General features: G+C 36.8%; 1 protein-coding gene across 1 annotated transcript in view; it reads right to left on the minus strand.

Annotated features, from left to right (window-relative positions):
• Positions 1-18,739, minus strand: part of LOC133630508 (mitogen-activated protein kinase kinase kinase 8-like) — a 35,621-nt gene that overhangs the window by 9,666 nt on the left and 7,216 nt on the right. Inside the window, exons 4-5 of the mRNA XM_062022120.1 lie at positions 12,547-12,808; positions 5,399-5,505 (exon numbers count right to left, since the gene is read on the minus strand). Of these exons, the coding sequence (XP_061878104.1) occupies positions 5,399-5,505; positions 12,547-12,808 (369 nt within the window). The remainder of the gene's footprint in view (positions 1-5,398; positions 5,506-12,546; positions 12,809-18,739) is intronic.

The raw sequence follows: 18,739 nt of genomic DNA on the forward strand, positions 1-18,739 counted from the left end.
TGTGGTGATATCCTGATATTTGAGATATAATACGATGGATTCAAATGTTTATTATTATTGTAATATGTCTGTCCCCTATTAAACCGTTATTGTCCCTAATTAAACTAGTGGCTACTTAATAATTAAAGTTTTTAAGCTTTTTAGACAGTAGTAAAATATATATATATATATATATATATATATATATATATATATATATATATATATATATATATATATATATATATATATATATATATATATATATATATATATATATATATATATATATATATATATATTTTTTACAATTTTAACATGTAATATTTGAGATATAATACGATGGATTCAAATGTTTATTATTATTGTAATATTTCTGTCCCCTATTAAACCGTTATTGTCCCTAATTAAACTAGTGGCTACATAATAATTAAAGTTTTTAAGCTTTTTAGACAGTAGTAAAATATATATATATATATATATATATATATATATATATATATATATATATATATATATATATATATATATATATATATATATATATATATATATATTTACAATTTTTACATATAATATTTGAGATATAATACGATGGATTCAAATGTTTATTATTATTGTAATATTTCTGTCCCCTATTAAACCGTTATTGTCCCTAATTAAACTAGTGGCTACATAATAATTAAAGTTTTTAAGCTTTTTAGACAGTAGTAAATATATATATATATGTATATATATATATATATATATATATATATATATATATATATATATATATATATATATATATATATATATATATATATATATATATATATTTATTTTTTTTTACAATTTTTACATATAATATTTGAGATATAATACGATGGATTCAAATGTTTATTATTATTGTAATATGTCTGTCCTATTAAACCGTTATTGTCCCTAATTAAACTAGTGGCTACATAATAATTAAAGTTTTTAAGCTTCTTAGACAGTAGTAATATATATATATATATATATATATATATATATATATATTTTTTACAATTTTAACATGTAATATTTGAGATATAATACGATGGATTCAAATGTTTATTATTATTGTAATATGTCTGTCCCCTATTAAACCGTTATTGTCCCTAATTAAACTAGTGGCTACATAATAATTACAGTTTTTAAGCTTTTTAGACAGTAGTAAAATATATATATATATATATATATATATATATATATATATATATATATATATATATATATATATATATATATATATATATATATATATATTTATTTTTTTAAAATTTTTTTACATATAATATTTGAGATATAATACGATGGATTCAAATGTTTATTATTATTGTAATATGTCTGTCCCCTATTAAACCGTTATTGTCCCTAATTAAACTAGTGGCTACATAATAATTAAAGTTTTTAAGCTTTTTAGACAGTAGTAAAATATATATATATATATATATATATATATATATATATATATATATATATATATATATATATATATATATATATATATATATATATATATATATATATATATATATATTTATTTTTTTAAATTTTTTTTACATATAATATTTGAGATATAATACGATGGATTCAAATGTTTATTATTATTGTAATATGTCTGTCCCCTATTAAACCGTTATTGTCCCTAATTAAACTAGTGGCTACATAATAATTAAAGTTTTTAAGCTTTTTAGACAGTAGTAAAATATATATGTATATATATATATATATATATATTATTTATTTTTTTTACAATTTTTACATATAATATTTGAGATATAATACGATGGATTCAAATGTTTATCATTGTAATATTGTTGTCCCCTATTAAACCGTTATTGTCCCCAACTAAACTAGTGGCTACATAATTATTAAAGTTTTTAAGCGTTTTAGACAGTAGTTACATTTTTTTTTTTTACAATTATTACATACAATATTTGATATTTATTACGATGGGTTCAAATGTTTATTATTGTGACATTTTTTTGTCCCCCTATTAAACCGTTATTGTCCCCAATGAAACTAGTGGCTCCTTAATAATTAACGTTTTTAAGCATTTTAGACAGTAGTTACTTTTTTTTTTTTTACAATCATTACATATAATATTTGAGATATAATATGATGGATTTAAATGTTTATTATTGTAATCTTTTTGATTAGAATCAGAATTAGAAAGAATCAATCAATCAATCAATGTTTATTTATATAGCCCTAAATCACAAAAGTCTCAAAGGGCAGAAAGCTAAATACTTCTCCCATCACTATTCTGATGGTGCAGTGTCCTGGGCATGACGTTAAAGTGCATCCGGCAGTGGAGGCAAAGGGAAAAGTAGCATTATCTCAGTGAGTCCCGAGTGTGTGTGAGTGACAGGAAGAAAAACTCACTCCCTGACAAAAAATTTAAAATTTCTCCACTTTGGTCATATATGGGAAACTCCCCCTTTTTAAGACACTTTTCGCAAGTGCGTGTTTGTATTTCTACATGCGAGTGTGAATGACCGGAAGAAAAGCTCTGACTCCCCTGGGGAAAATGTTGTAGGTTTGCATGTAAAGATCTGTAGACCCTGAATATAAGACGACTCATTTTATTCTGACTCTTTTCTAGGGAAAAGTAGACTTATCTCAGTGAGTCCCGAGTTTGTGTGAGTGACAGGAAGAAAAACTCACTCCCTGACAAAAAATAAAAAAATTCTCCACTTTGGTCATATATGGGAAACTCCCCATTTTTAAGATACTTTTCGCGAATTTGTGTTTGTATTTCTACATGCGGGTGTGAATGACCGGAAGAAAAGCTCTGACTCCCCTGGGGAAAATGTTGTAGGTTTGCATGTAAAGATCTGTAGACCCTGAATATAAGACGACTCATTTTATTCTGACTCTTTTCTAGGGAAAAGTAGCCTTATCTAAGCGAGTCCCGAGTGTGTGTGTGACAGGAAGAAAAACTCACTCCCTGACAAAAAAATAAAACATTTCTCCACTTTGGTCATATATGGGAAACTCCCCCTTTTTAAGACACTTTTCGCAAGTGCGTGTTTGTATTTCTACATGCGAGTGTGAATGACCGGAAGAAAAGCTCTGACTCCCCTGGGGAAAATGTTGTAGGTTTGCATGTAAAGATCTGTAGACCCTGAATATAAGACGACTCATTTTATTCAGACTGTTTTCTATGGAAAATTAACAATCTCATTGAGTCACTTGTGTGTGTGTGTGAGTGACAGTAAGAAAATTTGACCCCCTGGGAAAGACGGCTGCATCTCTACGGGGGAGTGTGAATGACAGGAAGAAAAGGTCTGAGTCCTTCGGGGAAAAGTGTAGGTTTTTCCATGTTTAAATCTGTAGACCCTGAATATAAAATGACTTATTTTATTCAGACTGTTTTCTAGGGAAAATTAACAATCCCATTGAGTGACTAGTGTGTGTGAGTGACAGGAAGAAAATCTGACCCCCATGGAAAGAAGAAGTAGGTTTGCATTTAAAATCTCTCGACTACAGGTTTCTATAGAAAATTCCTCATTTTTGAGAGACTTTTCTTTGCCGCGTGTCTGTATTAGGCGGCATCTCTATGGAGGAGTGTGAATGACAGGAAGAAAAGCTCTGACTCCCCTGGGGAAAATGTTGTAGGTTTGCATGTAAAGATCTGCAGGCCCAAATATATAAGACTAATCATTTTATTCAGACTGTTTTCTATGGAAAATGAACAATCTCATTGAGTCACTCGTGTGTGTGGGTGACAGTAGGAAAATCTGACCCCCTGGGAATGAAGGCGGCATCTCTATTTGGCAGCGTGAATAAATGTGAATCTACTTTGGATATATATATATATGGGAAACTCCCCATTTTTAAGACACTTTTCGCGAATTCGTGTTTGTAATTCTACATGCGGGTGTGAATGACCGGGAGAAAAGCACTGACTCCCCTGGGGAATATGTTGTAGGTTTGCATGTAAAGATCTGTAGACCCTGAATATAAGACGACTCATTTTATTCTGACTCTTTTCTAGGGAAAAGTAGCATTATCTAAGCGAGTCCCGAGTGTGTGTGAGTGACAGGAAGAAAAACTCACTCCCTGACAAAAAATAAAAAAATTCTCCACTTTGGTCATACATGGGAAACTCCCCATTTTTAAGACACTTTTCGCAAGTGCGTGTTTGTATTTCTACATGCGAGTGTGAATGACCGGAAGAAAAGCTCTGACTCCCCTGGGGAATATGTTGTAGGTTTGCATGTAAAGATCTGTAGACCCTGAATATAAGACGACTCATTTTATTCTGACTCTTTTCTAGGGAAAAGTAGCATTATCTAAGCGAGTCCCGAGTGTGTGTGAGTGACAGGAAGAAAAACTCACTCCCTGACAAAAAATAAAAAATTTCTCCACTTTGGTCATATATGGGAAACTCCCCCTTTTTAAGACACTTTTCGCAAGTGCGTGTTTGTATTTCTACATGCGAGTGTGAATGACCCCCCCCCCCCCCAGTTATGGGGAAATAACAACCCAAGACCTCAACGGTGGAACAGGCGGGAGGATGATTGCTATCCCTATGGATCGTCACAATGGCTGGGATGTCGGGTGAAGGCTGCAGCAGAAAAGGGTCCCCAGTCGTCTTGGACTCCATGCCACTGGACCCTGACCCGGATCTCTTTCTGTCTTGCCTCTTGTGGGGGCTGAGTAGCGCTTTAACAGCGGCAGCCGGCCTCCAGGGTCCCAACTCCCCCCTCCTCTGTTGCGAGTTGTTGTGATTACATGTACCATGTTTATGTGTGCCATGCTATGTGAGGTTTTTTCCTCGGACTCAGTCTGGACCACTCCTGAGGGTTCCAGCCTCAGACTGATATTTTTTTTGACTCTTCCCCCTTTTCCCAATGTCACCTTTTTCCCACCTTTTTAAGGAGCGCTGTAAGTGGCTGATCCGTTGGCGGTTCTTATGTGTCTCGTACATGTTAAGAATGGACAAAATAAAGCTGCTGTGTCTGTGATCCGTCAAGGATGGTGTGGTGACTGTCTGTTAAACAAAGTCACGCACAGGCATCCTCCATAAAGGGATACCCCCTCTACCAGGAGGATCGTCATACTCGTTCGAGTGACCGCCGATGATGACATGGTGCAACAGCTCTCCAAGGTGGGAACACTCATTTTAAAGTGCAGACTGATGAACGGATTTATTCTGGTGCAGGGGTTCGCTTTGGAAATGAAAAACTGTTCTAAAATGAAACTCTTACAGACTACAACGATATATTTTCTTGATTTCTTTTAGAGTTTTGAAGCCAGGACGTTTGAAATGACTGTAGTTTTGTGTCAACGTCTGTTATCTGCTTTTTCCCCCACAAAGTTAAACAACCGAACGAACGACTGAACGGCCCCCAGGTCTTGGGGTTGTGCGTGCGGGACCACGGTACGGCCGAATTGGTTCTCTTACCTCGGTTCCTCTCAAGTCTCTGGGGATGTAGACGTCTTCTGTCATCTGCACAGTGAGGCCGAAGTCCACCAGGACAGCCTTGTCTGACATCAGGACAATGTTGCTGGCTGAAGAGGACACAGAGACGCGGGTATGTCAGGACCTGGAGTTCCCAACTGAACAGAAGTCAAAGGTCTGTAGGGAGGCCCTGGAACTAGATCCCTCGGAAGCGTCCTCCCAAGTGCTTTAGATTCAGGTCAATCAAAGGTCTCCCTACGAACCTAAACAAGTACATGACAAGGGCTGACCACCTCTCGTGTCGCTCATTTACTAATAATACCAATAATACCAACACCACCAATTCATGGATCGATCTGATCCTCCTCTTACGTTGTTGCATTACCCTCTCTCCAGACTCTTACTAATCTACGTGTTCATTTTAGTGACTGCTTACTTGCTGATGCAACGTGGTTCCATCTACACTTCTTCAACTTTGCTCGGCAGTTATTTCTCGGGTGTTGCTTCAAGCTATGCTAGCTTAGATCGGGGGTTTCAGCAACCAGCGGCTTCCTAACCGTTACAAATCCCACTGTTCGTATAAAACATGCTTTACTGACGAGCGTATTTGGCGAGCGCGGTTTCGTCCTCATTTCAGCGGTCTTTGAACTCGCCGTAGTTTGATTGCAAGTACGACTTTCTACGACGCTGCCACGGAAAGACGTGTTTTATGCCGCTCCTTCTTCGTCTCATTTTGTCCACCAAACGTTTTATACTGTGCGTGAATGCACAAAGTTGAGCTTTGTTGATGTTATTGACTTGTTGGAGTGCTACTCAGGCATATTTGGTCACTGCGTGATGCTAACGTGCTATCTAGACTAGCTGTATGTACATATTGCATCATTATGCCTCGTTTGTAGCTATATTTGAGATCATTTAATTTCCTTTACTTATGTCCTCGGTGTGTTTAATTTATATTTGCATGTCTGTATGTAACATTGGCTGCATTTCTGATAGTTGTTTGTGCGCCATGTTGTTCCAGACCACAGCAAACGTTACCCAGCTTGCAAAGATCGTAATAAATCCATTAGAAGAAGACAGCCTGTCGTTTACTTAAACTTGGACACACCCATCTATACCTTTGGCCATTCTATGTTTTCCAAAGTTGTAAAAATGTGTAGATTACTGTCAATGAAGGTGGACACACATAGTAATTTTGATAGTAGGCTATAGACACTTACATCATGTGTTGCCTTCATTATAACATTTTAATAAGGCTTTTAAAGTCATTTTGATAGTAGGCTAATATAGACACTTACATCATGTGTTGCCTTCATTATAACACTTAAATAAGACTTTAAAAGTCATTTTGATAGTAGGCTAATATAGCTAATATAGACACTTACATCATGTCTTGCCTTCATTATAACACTTATATAAGGCTTTTAAAGTCATTTTGATAGTAGGCTAATATAGACACTTACAACATATGTTGCCTTCATTATAACACTTATATAAGGCTTTTAAAGTCATTTTGATAGTAGGCTAATATAGACACTTACAACATGTGTTGCCTTCATTATAACACTTATATAAGACTTTAAAAGTCATTTTGTTAGTAGGCTAATATAGCTAATATGGACACTTACATCATGTGTTGCCTTCATTATAACACTTATATAAGACTTTAAAAGTCATTTTGTTAGTAGGCTAATATAGCTAATATAGACACTTACATCATGTGTTGCCTTCATTATAACACTTATATAAGGCTTTTAAAGTCATTTTGATAGTAGGCTAATATAGCTAATATAGACACTTACATCATGTGTTGCCTTCATTATAACACGTATATAACACTTTTAAAGTCATTTTCATAGTAGGCTAATATAGACACTTACATCATGTCTTGCCTTCATTATAACACTTATATAAGACTTTTAAAGTCATTTTGATAGTAGGCTAATATAGCTAATATAGACACTTACATCATGTGTTGTCTTCATTATAACACTTATATAAGACTTTTAAAGTCGTTTTGATAGTAGGCTTATATAGACACTTACAACATGTGTTGCCTTCATTATAACACTTATATAAGACTTTAAAAGTCGTTTTGATAGTAGGCTAATATAGCTAATATAGACACTTACATCATGTGTTGCCTTCATTATAACATTTAAATAAGGCTTTTAAAGTCATTTTGATAGTAGGCTAATATAGACACTTACATCATGTGTTGCCTTCATTATAACACTTATATAAGGCTTTTAAAGTCATTTTGATAGTAGGCTAATATAGACACTTACAACATGTGTTGTCTTCATTATAACACTTATATAAGACTTTAAAAGTCATTTTGATAGTAGGCTAATATAGCTAATATAGACACTTACATCATGTGTTGCCTTCATTATAACACTTATATAAGACTTTAAAAGTCATTTTGATAGTAGGCTAATATAGCTAATATAGACACTTACAACATGTGTTGCCTTCATTATAACACTTATATAAGACTTTAAAAGTCATTTTGATAGTAGGCTAATATAGCTAATATAGACACTTACAACATGTGTTGCCTTCATTATAACACTTATATAAGGCTTTTAAAGTCATTTTGATAGTAGGCTAATATAGACACTTACAACATGTGTTGCCTTCATTATAACACTTATATAAGACTTTTAAAGTCATTTTGATAGTAGGGTGATATAGCTAATATAGACACTTACATCATGTCTTGCCTTCATTATAACACTTATATAAGACTTTAAAAGTGTCGGCACGGACTACAATTGCGGACGGGCGCGTACTTTCAGGACTTATGCAGATCCCAAATACAGCTCAGCAGGTACCAGACGGTAAGAAAAGTTGCATAATATTGCGAACCAACCATGTGAGCATCTTTGCTCGTGGAGGCTTCTCCTGAGTTCGATAGATCTGCCTTTGAGCCCGGTGTACAGGGTTTTGAGCACGTTTTTATCGTCATACACACAAGTATGGATTGCTTTCCAGCAATATATTTCGGACTTTCCAGTCCGGCGTCTCTTTGCTCTTCCTCGTTATGTCTCTGTGCGTGTGTCTTTCTCTGGCTCCAACTCCAACAACAAGTCTCGGCCCGGCTGCTGCTAATAAGGGCTGACCGGTGATTAGATAATCAGCCCCAGCTGGGCAATCTACTCACCTGCCGCCGGGCCATACACACCCCATTCCTGTAGGAGGCGCTCCGACCACGCCCTCCTCCACAAACCATTTTGCGGTCCTTACACACGTCATAATAATATAATCCACCAAGTGGTGCGGCTTCATAGCTTACCAATGTCGTACTAAAAACATTTTTGACAGATTTTTGAGCGCCGTCTGTAATGTTCTATATTCTCAATGGAACACTTTTGGTGTTGTTTACTGTGTGACTGCCATCTACTGGTCACACTTATCATTACACCATGCACCAAATAAAATAGCTTCGAGGTCAGTAAGCACAACCAGAATTATTCCATACATTAGGCGCACCATACTTGCCAACCCTCCCGATTTTTCCGGGAGACTCACGAATTTCAGTGCCCCTTTCCCGAAAATCTCCCGGGGCAACCATTCTCCCGAATTTCTCCCGATTTTCCACCCGGACAAAAATATTAAGGGCACTGCCTTTAGCGTCCTCTACAACCTGTCGTCGCGTCCGCTTTTTCACCATACAAACAGCATGCTGACACACGTATGTGACTGCAAGACATACTTGATCAACAGCCATACAGGTCACACTGAGGGTAGCCATATAAACAACTTTAACACTGTTACAAATATGCGCCACACTGTGAACCCACACCAAACAAGAATGACAAACACATTTCGGGAGAACATCCGCACCGTAACACAACATAACAAATACCCAGAATCCCCTGCAGCCCTAACTCTTCCGGGATGCTACAATATACACCCCCGCTACCACCAAACCCCGCCCTCCCAACCTCCTAATCTCCCGAATTCGGAGGTCTCGAGGTTGGCAAGTATGAGGCGCACTGTCAATTTTTGAGAAAATTAAAGGATTTTAAGTGCACTTTATAGTTCGGAAAATACAGTATTTTTTATTTTCACGCTTGTTTGTCAGTTAAAGGCCTACTGAAAGCCACTACTAGCGACCACGCAGTCTGATAGTTTATATATCAATGATGAAATCTTAACATTGCAACACATGCCAATACGGCCGGGTTAGATTACTAAAGTGACATTTTAAATTTCCCGGGGAACTTCCGGTTGAAAACGTCTATGTATGATGACGTATGCGCGTGACGTCAATGGTTGAAACGGAAGTATTCGGACCCCATTGAATCCAATACAAAAAGTTCTGTTTTCATCTCAAAATTCCACAGTATTCTGGACATCTGTGTTGGTGAATCTTTTGCAATTTGTTTAATGAACAATGGAGACTGCAAAGAAGAAAGCTGTAGGTGGGATCGGTGTATTAGCGGCTGGCTGCAGCAACACAACCAGGAGGACTTTGACTCGGATAGCAGACGCGCTATTCGACGCTAGCCGCCGACCGCATCGATGATCGGGTGAAGTCCTTCGTCGCGCCGTCGATCGCTGGAACGCAGGTGAGCACGGGTGTTGATGAGCAGATGAGGGCTGGCTGGCGTAGGTGGATAGCTAATGTTTTTAGCGTAGCTCTGTGAGGTCCCGTAGCTAAGTTAGCTTCAATGGCGTCGTTAGCAACAGCATTGTTGAGCTTCGCCAGGCTGGAAAGCATTAACCGTGTAGTTACATGTCCATGGTTTAATAGTATTGTTGATTTTCTGGGGTTTATTTCTTTTGTTTCTATCTGCAGTTAAGCCCGATGCTATCACGTTAGCTCCGTAGCTCAAGTGCTTCGCCGATGTATTGTCGTGGAGATAAAAGTCACTGTGAATGTCCATTTCGCGTTCTCGACTCTCATTTTCAAGAGGATATAGTATCCGAGGTGGTTTAAAATACAAATCCGTGATCCACAGTAGAAAAAGGAGAGAGTGCGGAATCCAATGAGCCAGCTTGTACCTAAGTTACGGTCAGAGCGAAAAAAGCTGCATCCTGCACTGCACTCTAGTCCTTCGCGCTCACGTTCCTCATCCACGAATCTTTCATCCTGGCTCAAATTAATGGGGTAATCGTCGCTTTCTCGGTGCTGGTGTAAACAACGGGGAAATGTGAGGAGCCCTTCGACCTGTGACGTCACGCTACTTCCGGTACAGGCAAGGCTTTTTTTTATCAGCGACCAAAAGTTGCAAACTTTATCGTCGATGTTCTCTACTAAATCCTTTCAGCAAAAATATGGCAATATCGCGAAATGATCAAGTATGACACATAGAATGGATCTGCTATCCCCGTTTAAATAACAAAAATTAATTTCAGTAGGCCTTTAAGTGCACTTTATAGTTCGGAAAATACGGTATTTTTTATTTTCACGCTTGTTTGTCAGTGAAGAATGCTCAGAAGTTGTAGATCTGCGCCTCCATTCAGACAAAAAGTCTCATCCTTGTACTCAGGGGCATAATTACCTCTGACTAGGGATGTCCGATAATGGCTTTTTGCCGATATCCGATATGCCGATATTGTCCAACTCTTTAATTACCGACACCGATATCAACCGATACCGATATCAACCGATATATACAGTCGTGGAATTAACACATTATTATGCCTAATTTGGACAACCAGGTATGGTGAACATAAGGTACTTTTTAAAAAAAATTAATCAAATAAAATAAGATAAATAAATTTAAAAAAAATTCTTGAATTAAAAAAGAAAGTAAAACACTATAAAAACAGTTACATAGAAACTAGTAATTAATGAAAATTTGTAAAATTAACTGTTAAAGGTTAGTACTATTAGTGGAGCAGCAGCACGCACAATCATGTGTGCTTACGGACTGTATCCCTTGCAGACTGTATTGATATATATTGATATATAATGTAGGAAGCAGAATATTAATAACAGAAAGAAATAACCCTTTTGTGTAAATGAGTGTAAATGGGGGAGGGAGGTTTTTTGGGGTTGGTGCACTAATTGTAAGCGTATTTCCTTGAATAGCCGCAGGGGCGCTAATTAATTTAAAACCCTCTTCTCACTCCTGCGGTTACCAAAACCATGCGGAATGGGCAAGCATGCGCTAATTATTTTAAAACCTCTTCTCACTCCGGCGCTTACCTTATCATGAAAAGCACATTTAATTAAAAAAAACGTTATTATGAGCTTACCTTTACTTGTAAATGGGTCCATGTGCAGCTGCTTCTGATCAAAGGCAGTCTTTCTTATCTTTCTTCAATTTTAAAAGTCTCTGGAGATATTCCTTTAATTATTACCTCCTGCTTCGATTGAAAGTCCAGTTTAGAAAACTGTTTTATTTTAGATATGTAATCCTCCATGTTAAAAGTGCAAGCAAACAATCATGCTTGCTGCTTGTTGTCTTCTTCTGCAGTACCGGTCTCCTGCAGTACTGGCAGTCGCAAGAAGGATCACTAGCGCCCTCTACCACCAGGAGGCGGGAGTCATTTAATGACTCATATTTGACCCGGCGGAAGTGCCAAGCATGCGCTAATTATTTTGCAAAACGAGTTTGACCCGGCTGTAATTCTAGGCAGGCGAATACTATATTCCCAGCGCCAATTCAAGGAAATACGGCATCTTGTGTTTTTTATGTGGATTTAATAAAAACAAACAAAAAATGATACTGATAAAAAAAAAAACGATACCGATAATTTCCGATATTACATTTTATCGCATTTATCATCTCTACCTCTGACATGTTGGTCGTTCACTCTCTGAAGCCAACATTCAGGCCTGGTGCAGAAAAGCGCACGATAAGTCGGGAATTCCAGAGTGAACCGTCTTTAGGGCGAAGAGGCCGACAAGACGGACCGAAGAATGCTTTGATCCCAGCTCGTGCTTCAGAACGGCATGTGGTGCAACAGCGTTCTTGGTTATTATGTCAGTCTATGGATTTCTTTTGATCACATGACCGAAAAAGGCATTTCATTCTCCAGCGGGGGAAGAGAACAGTCAATTATTCTCCCTGACCTTCTGAACGGGTCGAACTGACTCTTGTCAAACGTTGTTGACAATGCAAATGTTGTCTTCCATGCACCATGACATATACTGTATTGGTGGAGCTTCACCGGGTCGGTGGTTTTCTTACGTTTGATGTCGTGATGGATGACGTTGTGCGAGTGGAGGTACTCCAGGCCTCTCAGGATATGCTTGGTCACCCAGATCACCTCGAACTCCCTCATCGGCCCGCAGCTGTCCACCTTCTCCAAGGCCGAGCCGCCCTCGCCGGCCTCCATGAAGAGATGCACCTTCTGCTCCCACAGCAACGCCCCGTAGAGCTCGGCGATGTTCTCGTGGCGGAAGCGAGCCTGGAACTCCACGTCGGCTCCTCGGAAATTCTCCATCGGGATCTGTGACCGATAAGAGAGAAGATTGAGTTATGTGTGTTGACTTTTTGTTTCATTTTTTTTTTCTGCAACATGACTAAGAAAGGTTGTTTGGATTGGGTCATATAAATGTATGCAGTGCTTCCGATAACAGGAAAGTACACACCATGGACAATGGCATTACTATCTCCTTTGAATTTTTTATAGTGATGTCACTTTTTTTTAAAAATAATATCCACAAATTTCAGTGAGAAGATTGACTTATGTGTGTTGACATTTTTTTTCCCCTGCACCATGACTAGGAAAGGTTGTTTGGATTGGGTCATATAAGTGTATGCAGTGCTTCTGATAACAGGAAAGTACACACCATGGGCACTGACATGACTATCTCTTTCAATTGTTTTTATAGTGATGACACGGTGTTTATAATATCCACATTTCAGTGAGAAGATTGACTTATGTGTGTTGATTTTTTTTTTTTCCTGCACCATGACTAGGAAAGGTTGTTTGGATTGGGTCATATAAGTGTATGCAGTGCTTCAGATAACAGGAAAGTACACACCATGGACACTGACATGACTATCTCTTTCAATTTTGTTATAGTTATGGCACATTGTTTATAATATCCACAAATTTCAGTGAGAAGATTGACTTATATGTGTTTTTTTTTTTTTTCCTGCACCATGACTAGGAAAGGTTGTTTGGATTGGGTCACATAAGTCATTGCAGTGCTTCTGATAACAGGAAAGTACACACCATGGACACTGACATGACTATCTTTTTCAAACTTTTTATAGTGATGGCAAGTTTTTTATAATATCCACATATTTCAGTGAGAAGATTGACTTATGTGTGTTGACATTTTTTTTCCCTGCACCATGACTAGGAAAGGTTGTGTGAATTGGGTCATATAAGTGTATGCAGTGCTTCAGATAACAGGAAAGTACACACCATGGACACCGACATGACTATCTCTTTCAATTTTTTTATAGTTATGGCACATTGTTTATAATATCCACACATTTCAGTGAGAAGATTGACTTATGTGTGTTTAATTTTTTTTTTCCTGCACTATGATTAGGTAAGGTTGTTTGGATTGGGTCACATAAGTGTATGCAGTGCTTCAGATAACAGGAAAGTACACAACATGGACACTGACATGACTATCTCTTTCAATTTTTTTATAGTGATGGCAAGTTTTTTATAATATCCACAAATTTCAGTGAGAAGATTGACTTATGTGTTTTGAATTTTTTTTTTTTATGCACCATGATTAGGTAAGGTTGTTTGGATTGGGTCATATAAGTGTATGCAGTGCTTCTGATAACAGGAAAGTACACACCATGGGCACTGACATGACTATCTCTTTCGATTTTTTTTATAGTGATGGCAAGTTTTTTATAATATCCACACATTTCAGTGAGAAGATTGACTTATGTGTGTTGAATTTTTTTTTTCCTGCACCATGATTAGGTAAGGTTGTTTGGATTGGGTCATATACGTGTATGCAGTGCTTCAGATAACAGGAAAGTACACACCATGGACACTGACATGACTATCTCTTTCAATTTTTGTATAGTTATGGCACATTGTTTATAATATCCACATATTTCAGTGAAAAGATTGACTTATATGTTTTGACATTTTTTTTTTCTGCAACATGACTAGGAAAGGTTGTTTGGGTTGGGTCTTATAAGTAAATGCAGTGCTTCTGATAACAGGAAAGTACACACCATGGACAATTGCATTACTATCTCTTTTAGAATTTTTTATAGTGATGTCACGTTTTTTTAAAAATAATATCCACAAATTTCAGTGAGAAGATTGACTTATGTGTGTTGATTTTTTTTTTTTCCCTGCACCATGACTAGGAAAGGTTGTTTGGATTGGGTCATCTAAGTGTATGCAGTGCTTCTGATAACAGGAAAGTACACACCATGGACACTGACATGACTATCTCTTTCAATTTTGTTATAGTTATGGCACATTGTTTATAATATCCACAAATTTCAGTGAGAAGATTGACTTATGTGTGTTTTTTTTTTTCCCCCTGCACCATGACTAGGAAAGGTTGTTTGGATTGGGTCACATAAGTCATTGCAGTGCTTCTGATAACAGGAAAGTACACACCAAGGACACTGACATGACTATCTCTTTCAATTTTGTTATAGTTATGGCACATTGTTTATAATATCCACAAATTTCAGTGAGAAGATTGACTTATATGTGTTTATTTTATTTTTTCCTGCAACATGACTAGGAAAGGTTGTGTGGATTGGGTCATATAAGTGTATGCAGTGCTTCTGATAACAGGAAAGTACAAACCATGGACACTGACATGACTATCTCTTTCAATTTTGTTATAGTTATGGCACATTGTTTATAATATCCACAAATTTCAGTGAGAAGATTGACTTATATGTGTTTATTTTATTTTTTCCTGCACCATGACTAGGAAAGGTTGTTTGGATTGGGTCACATAAGTCATTGCAGTGCTTCTGATAACAGGAAAGTACACACCAAGGACACTGACATGACTATCTCTTTCAATTTTGTTATAGTTATGGCACATTGTTTATAATATCCACAAATTTCAGTGAGAAGATTGACTTATATGTGTTTATTTTATTTTTTCCTGCACCATGACTAGGAAAGGTTGTTTGGATTGGGTCATATAAGTATATGCAGTGCTTCTGATAACAGGAAAGTACACACCAAGGACACTGACATGACTATCTCTTTCAATTTTGTTATAGTTATGGCACATTGTTTATAATATCCACAAATTTCAGTGAGAAGATTGACTTATATGTGTTTATTTTATTTTTTCCTGCAACATGACTAGGAAAGGTTGTGTGGATTGGGTCATATAAGTGTATGCAGTGCTTCTGATAACAGGAAAGTACACACCATGGACACTGACATGACTATCTCTTTCAATTTTGTTATAGTTATGGCACATTGTTTATAATATCCACAAATTTCAGTGAGAAGATTGACTTATGTGTTGTTTATTTTATTTTTTCCTGCACCATGACTAGGAAAGGTTGTGTGGATTGGGTTATATAAGTGTATGCAGTGCTTCTGATAACAGGAAAGTACACACCAAGGACACTGACATGACTATCTCTTTGTATTTTTTTTTATAGTGATGACACATTGTTTATAATATCCACAAATGTCAGTGAGAAAATTGACTTACGTGTGTTGAATTTTTTTTTTCCTGCACCATGACTAGGAAAGGTTGTTTGGATTGGGTCATATAAGTGTATGCCGTGCTTGTGATAACAGGAAAGTACACACCAAGGACACTGACATGACTATCTCTTTCAATTTTTTTATAGTGAAGGCAAGTTTTTTATAATATCCACAAATTTCAGTGAGAAGATTGACTTATGTGTGTTTGTTTATTTTTTTTTGCACCATGACTAGGAAAGGTTGTTTGGATTGGGTCACATAAGTGTATGCCGTGCTTCTGATAACAGGAAAGTACACACCTTGGACACTGACATGACTATCTCTTTCGGATGTTTTATAGTGATGACACATTGTTTATAATATCCACAAATTTCAGTGAGAAGATTGACTTATGTGTGTTTTGTTTATTTTTTTGTGCACCATGACTAGGAAAGGTTGTTTGGATTGGGTCATATAAGTGAATGCAGTGCTTCTGATAACAGGAAAGTACACACCTTGGACACTGACATGACTATCTCTTTCGGATGTTTTATAGTGATGACACATTGTTTATAATATCCACAAATTTCAGTGAGTAGATTGACTTATGTGTGTTTTGTTTATTTTTTTGTGCACCATGACTAGGAAAGGTTGTTTGGATTGGGTCATATAAGTATTTGCAGTGCTTCAGATAACAGGAAAGTACACACCATGGACACTGACATGACTATCTCTTTCAATTGTTTTATGGTGATGGCACGTTGTTTATAATATCCACAAATTTCAGTGAGAAGATTGACTTATGTGTGTTTAATATTTTTTTCTGCACCATGACTAGGAAAGGTTGTTTGGATTGGGTCATATAAGTGTATGCAGTGCTTCTGATAACAGGAAAGTACACACCATGGACAATTGCATTACTATCTCTTTTGAATTTTTTATAGTGATGTCACGTTTTTTTTAAAATAATATCCACAAATTTCAGTGAGAAGATTGACTTATGTGTGTTGACATTTTTTTTCCCTGCACCATGACTAGGAAAGGTTGTGTGAATTGGGTCATATAAGTAATTGCAGTGCTTCAGATAACAGGAAAGTACACACCATGGACACTGACATGACTATCTCTTTCAATTTTGTTATAGTGATGGCAAGTTTTTTATAATATCCACAAATTTCAGTGAGAAGATTGACTTATGTGTGTTGAATTTTTTTTTTTTATGCACCATGATTAGGTAAGGTTGTTTGGATTGGGTCATATAAGTGAATGCAGTGCTTCTGATAACAGGAAAGTACACACCATGGACAATGGCATTACTATCTCCTTTGAATTTTTTATAGTGATGTCACGTTTTTTTTTAAATAATATCCACAAATTTCAGTGAGAAGATTGACTTATGTGTGTTGACATTTTTTTTCCCCTGCACCATGACTAGGAAAGGCTGTTTGGATTGGGTCGTATACGTGTATGCAGTGCTTCTGATAACAGGAAAGTACACACCTTGGACACTGACATGACTATCTCTTTCGGATGTTTTATAGTGATGACACATTGTTTATAATATCCACAAATTTCAGTGAGAAGATTGACTTATGTGTGTTGACATTTTTTTTCCCCTGCACCATGACTAGGAAAGGCTGTTTGGATTGGGTCGTATACGTGTATGCAGTGCTTCTGATAACAGGAAAGTACACACCTTGGACACTGACATGACTATCTCTTTCGGATGTTTTATAGTGATGACACATTGTTTATAATATCCACATATTTCAGTGAGAAGATTGACTTATGTGTGTTTTGTTTATTTTTTTGTGCACCATGACTAGGAAAGGTTGTTTGGATTGGGTCATATAAGTGTATGCAGTGCTTCTGATAACAGGAAAGTACACACCATGGACACTGACATGACTATCTCTCAATGTCTACGAAATGGTTGACAATTTGCCACTCGTCAGAACCTTGGGTATATTAAGTTAATATCAAAACGTGCTTACATGTACCACGGTCAAACTAGCGGATGATGTCATCGCCCCGCGGTTAAATGGTGACAGTACTGCCACTGACATCAATGCTCACACATACACATAAACTAATGCCAGGAAGCTGTGTGTGTGTGTGTGTGTGTGTGTGTGTGTGTGTGTGTGTGTGTGTGTGTGTGTGTGTGTGTGTGTGTGTGTGTACACTCCACTGAGTCAACATAGCTTTCTAATGATATTATCTTACCAGAAACCCCTCTCTTCCTCGAGTGTAAATAAGTTCCATGTGTACAGATTACACATGTGACGTAAGCAAAAACATGATTAGAGTGCCGTGCATCCATCTCTACCCCTTATGCAAGACCCATCTAAACAACTGGCATACAACCACGTTGACAGTGACACGTTGTGAATTCCCTTTCTTGCACATTTTGTAATAATGTCATTTTTTTGTAAAGAAGCCCTGTTCCTCTTCTGCTTTACCAGAACACTTCAAATGACACCCACTTTCATTCCAGAACATAGTTCAAGTGGGTCCAGATTGCAGCATGTTTTATTTTTTTTTTTATTATCCCTTAGTTTACATATTGTAAAAATAAAGTATGTTTGCTATTACTGAGACTCAGCAGTACCTCGACTTAAAGGGGAACTGCACTTTTATTATTATTATTATTTTGCTTGTTATTCACAATCATTATGAGAGATAGGAAGTTTTTGCTTTATAAAGATAGTCTCAATCTAAGTGACCAGTTTGATACACACTTAAATAAATTGCCAGAAATAGCCAATTTGCTCAATTTAC

Source organism: Entelurus aequoreus, linkage group LG15 (genome assembly GCF_033978785.1).
Source record: "Entelurus aequoreus isolate RoL-2023_Sb linkage group LG15, RoL_Eaeq_v1.1, whole genome shotgun sequence".
NCBI lineage: Eukaryota > Metazoa > Chordata > Actinopteri > Syngnathiformes > Syngnathidae > Entelurus > Entelurus aequoreus.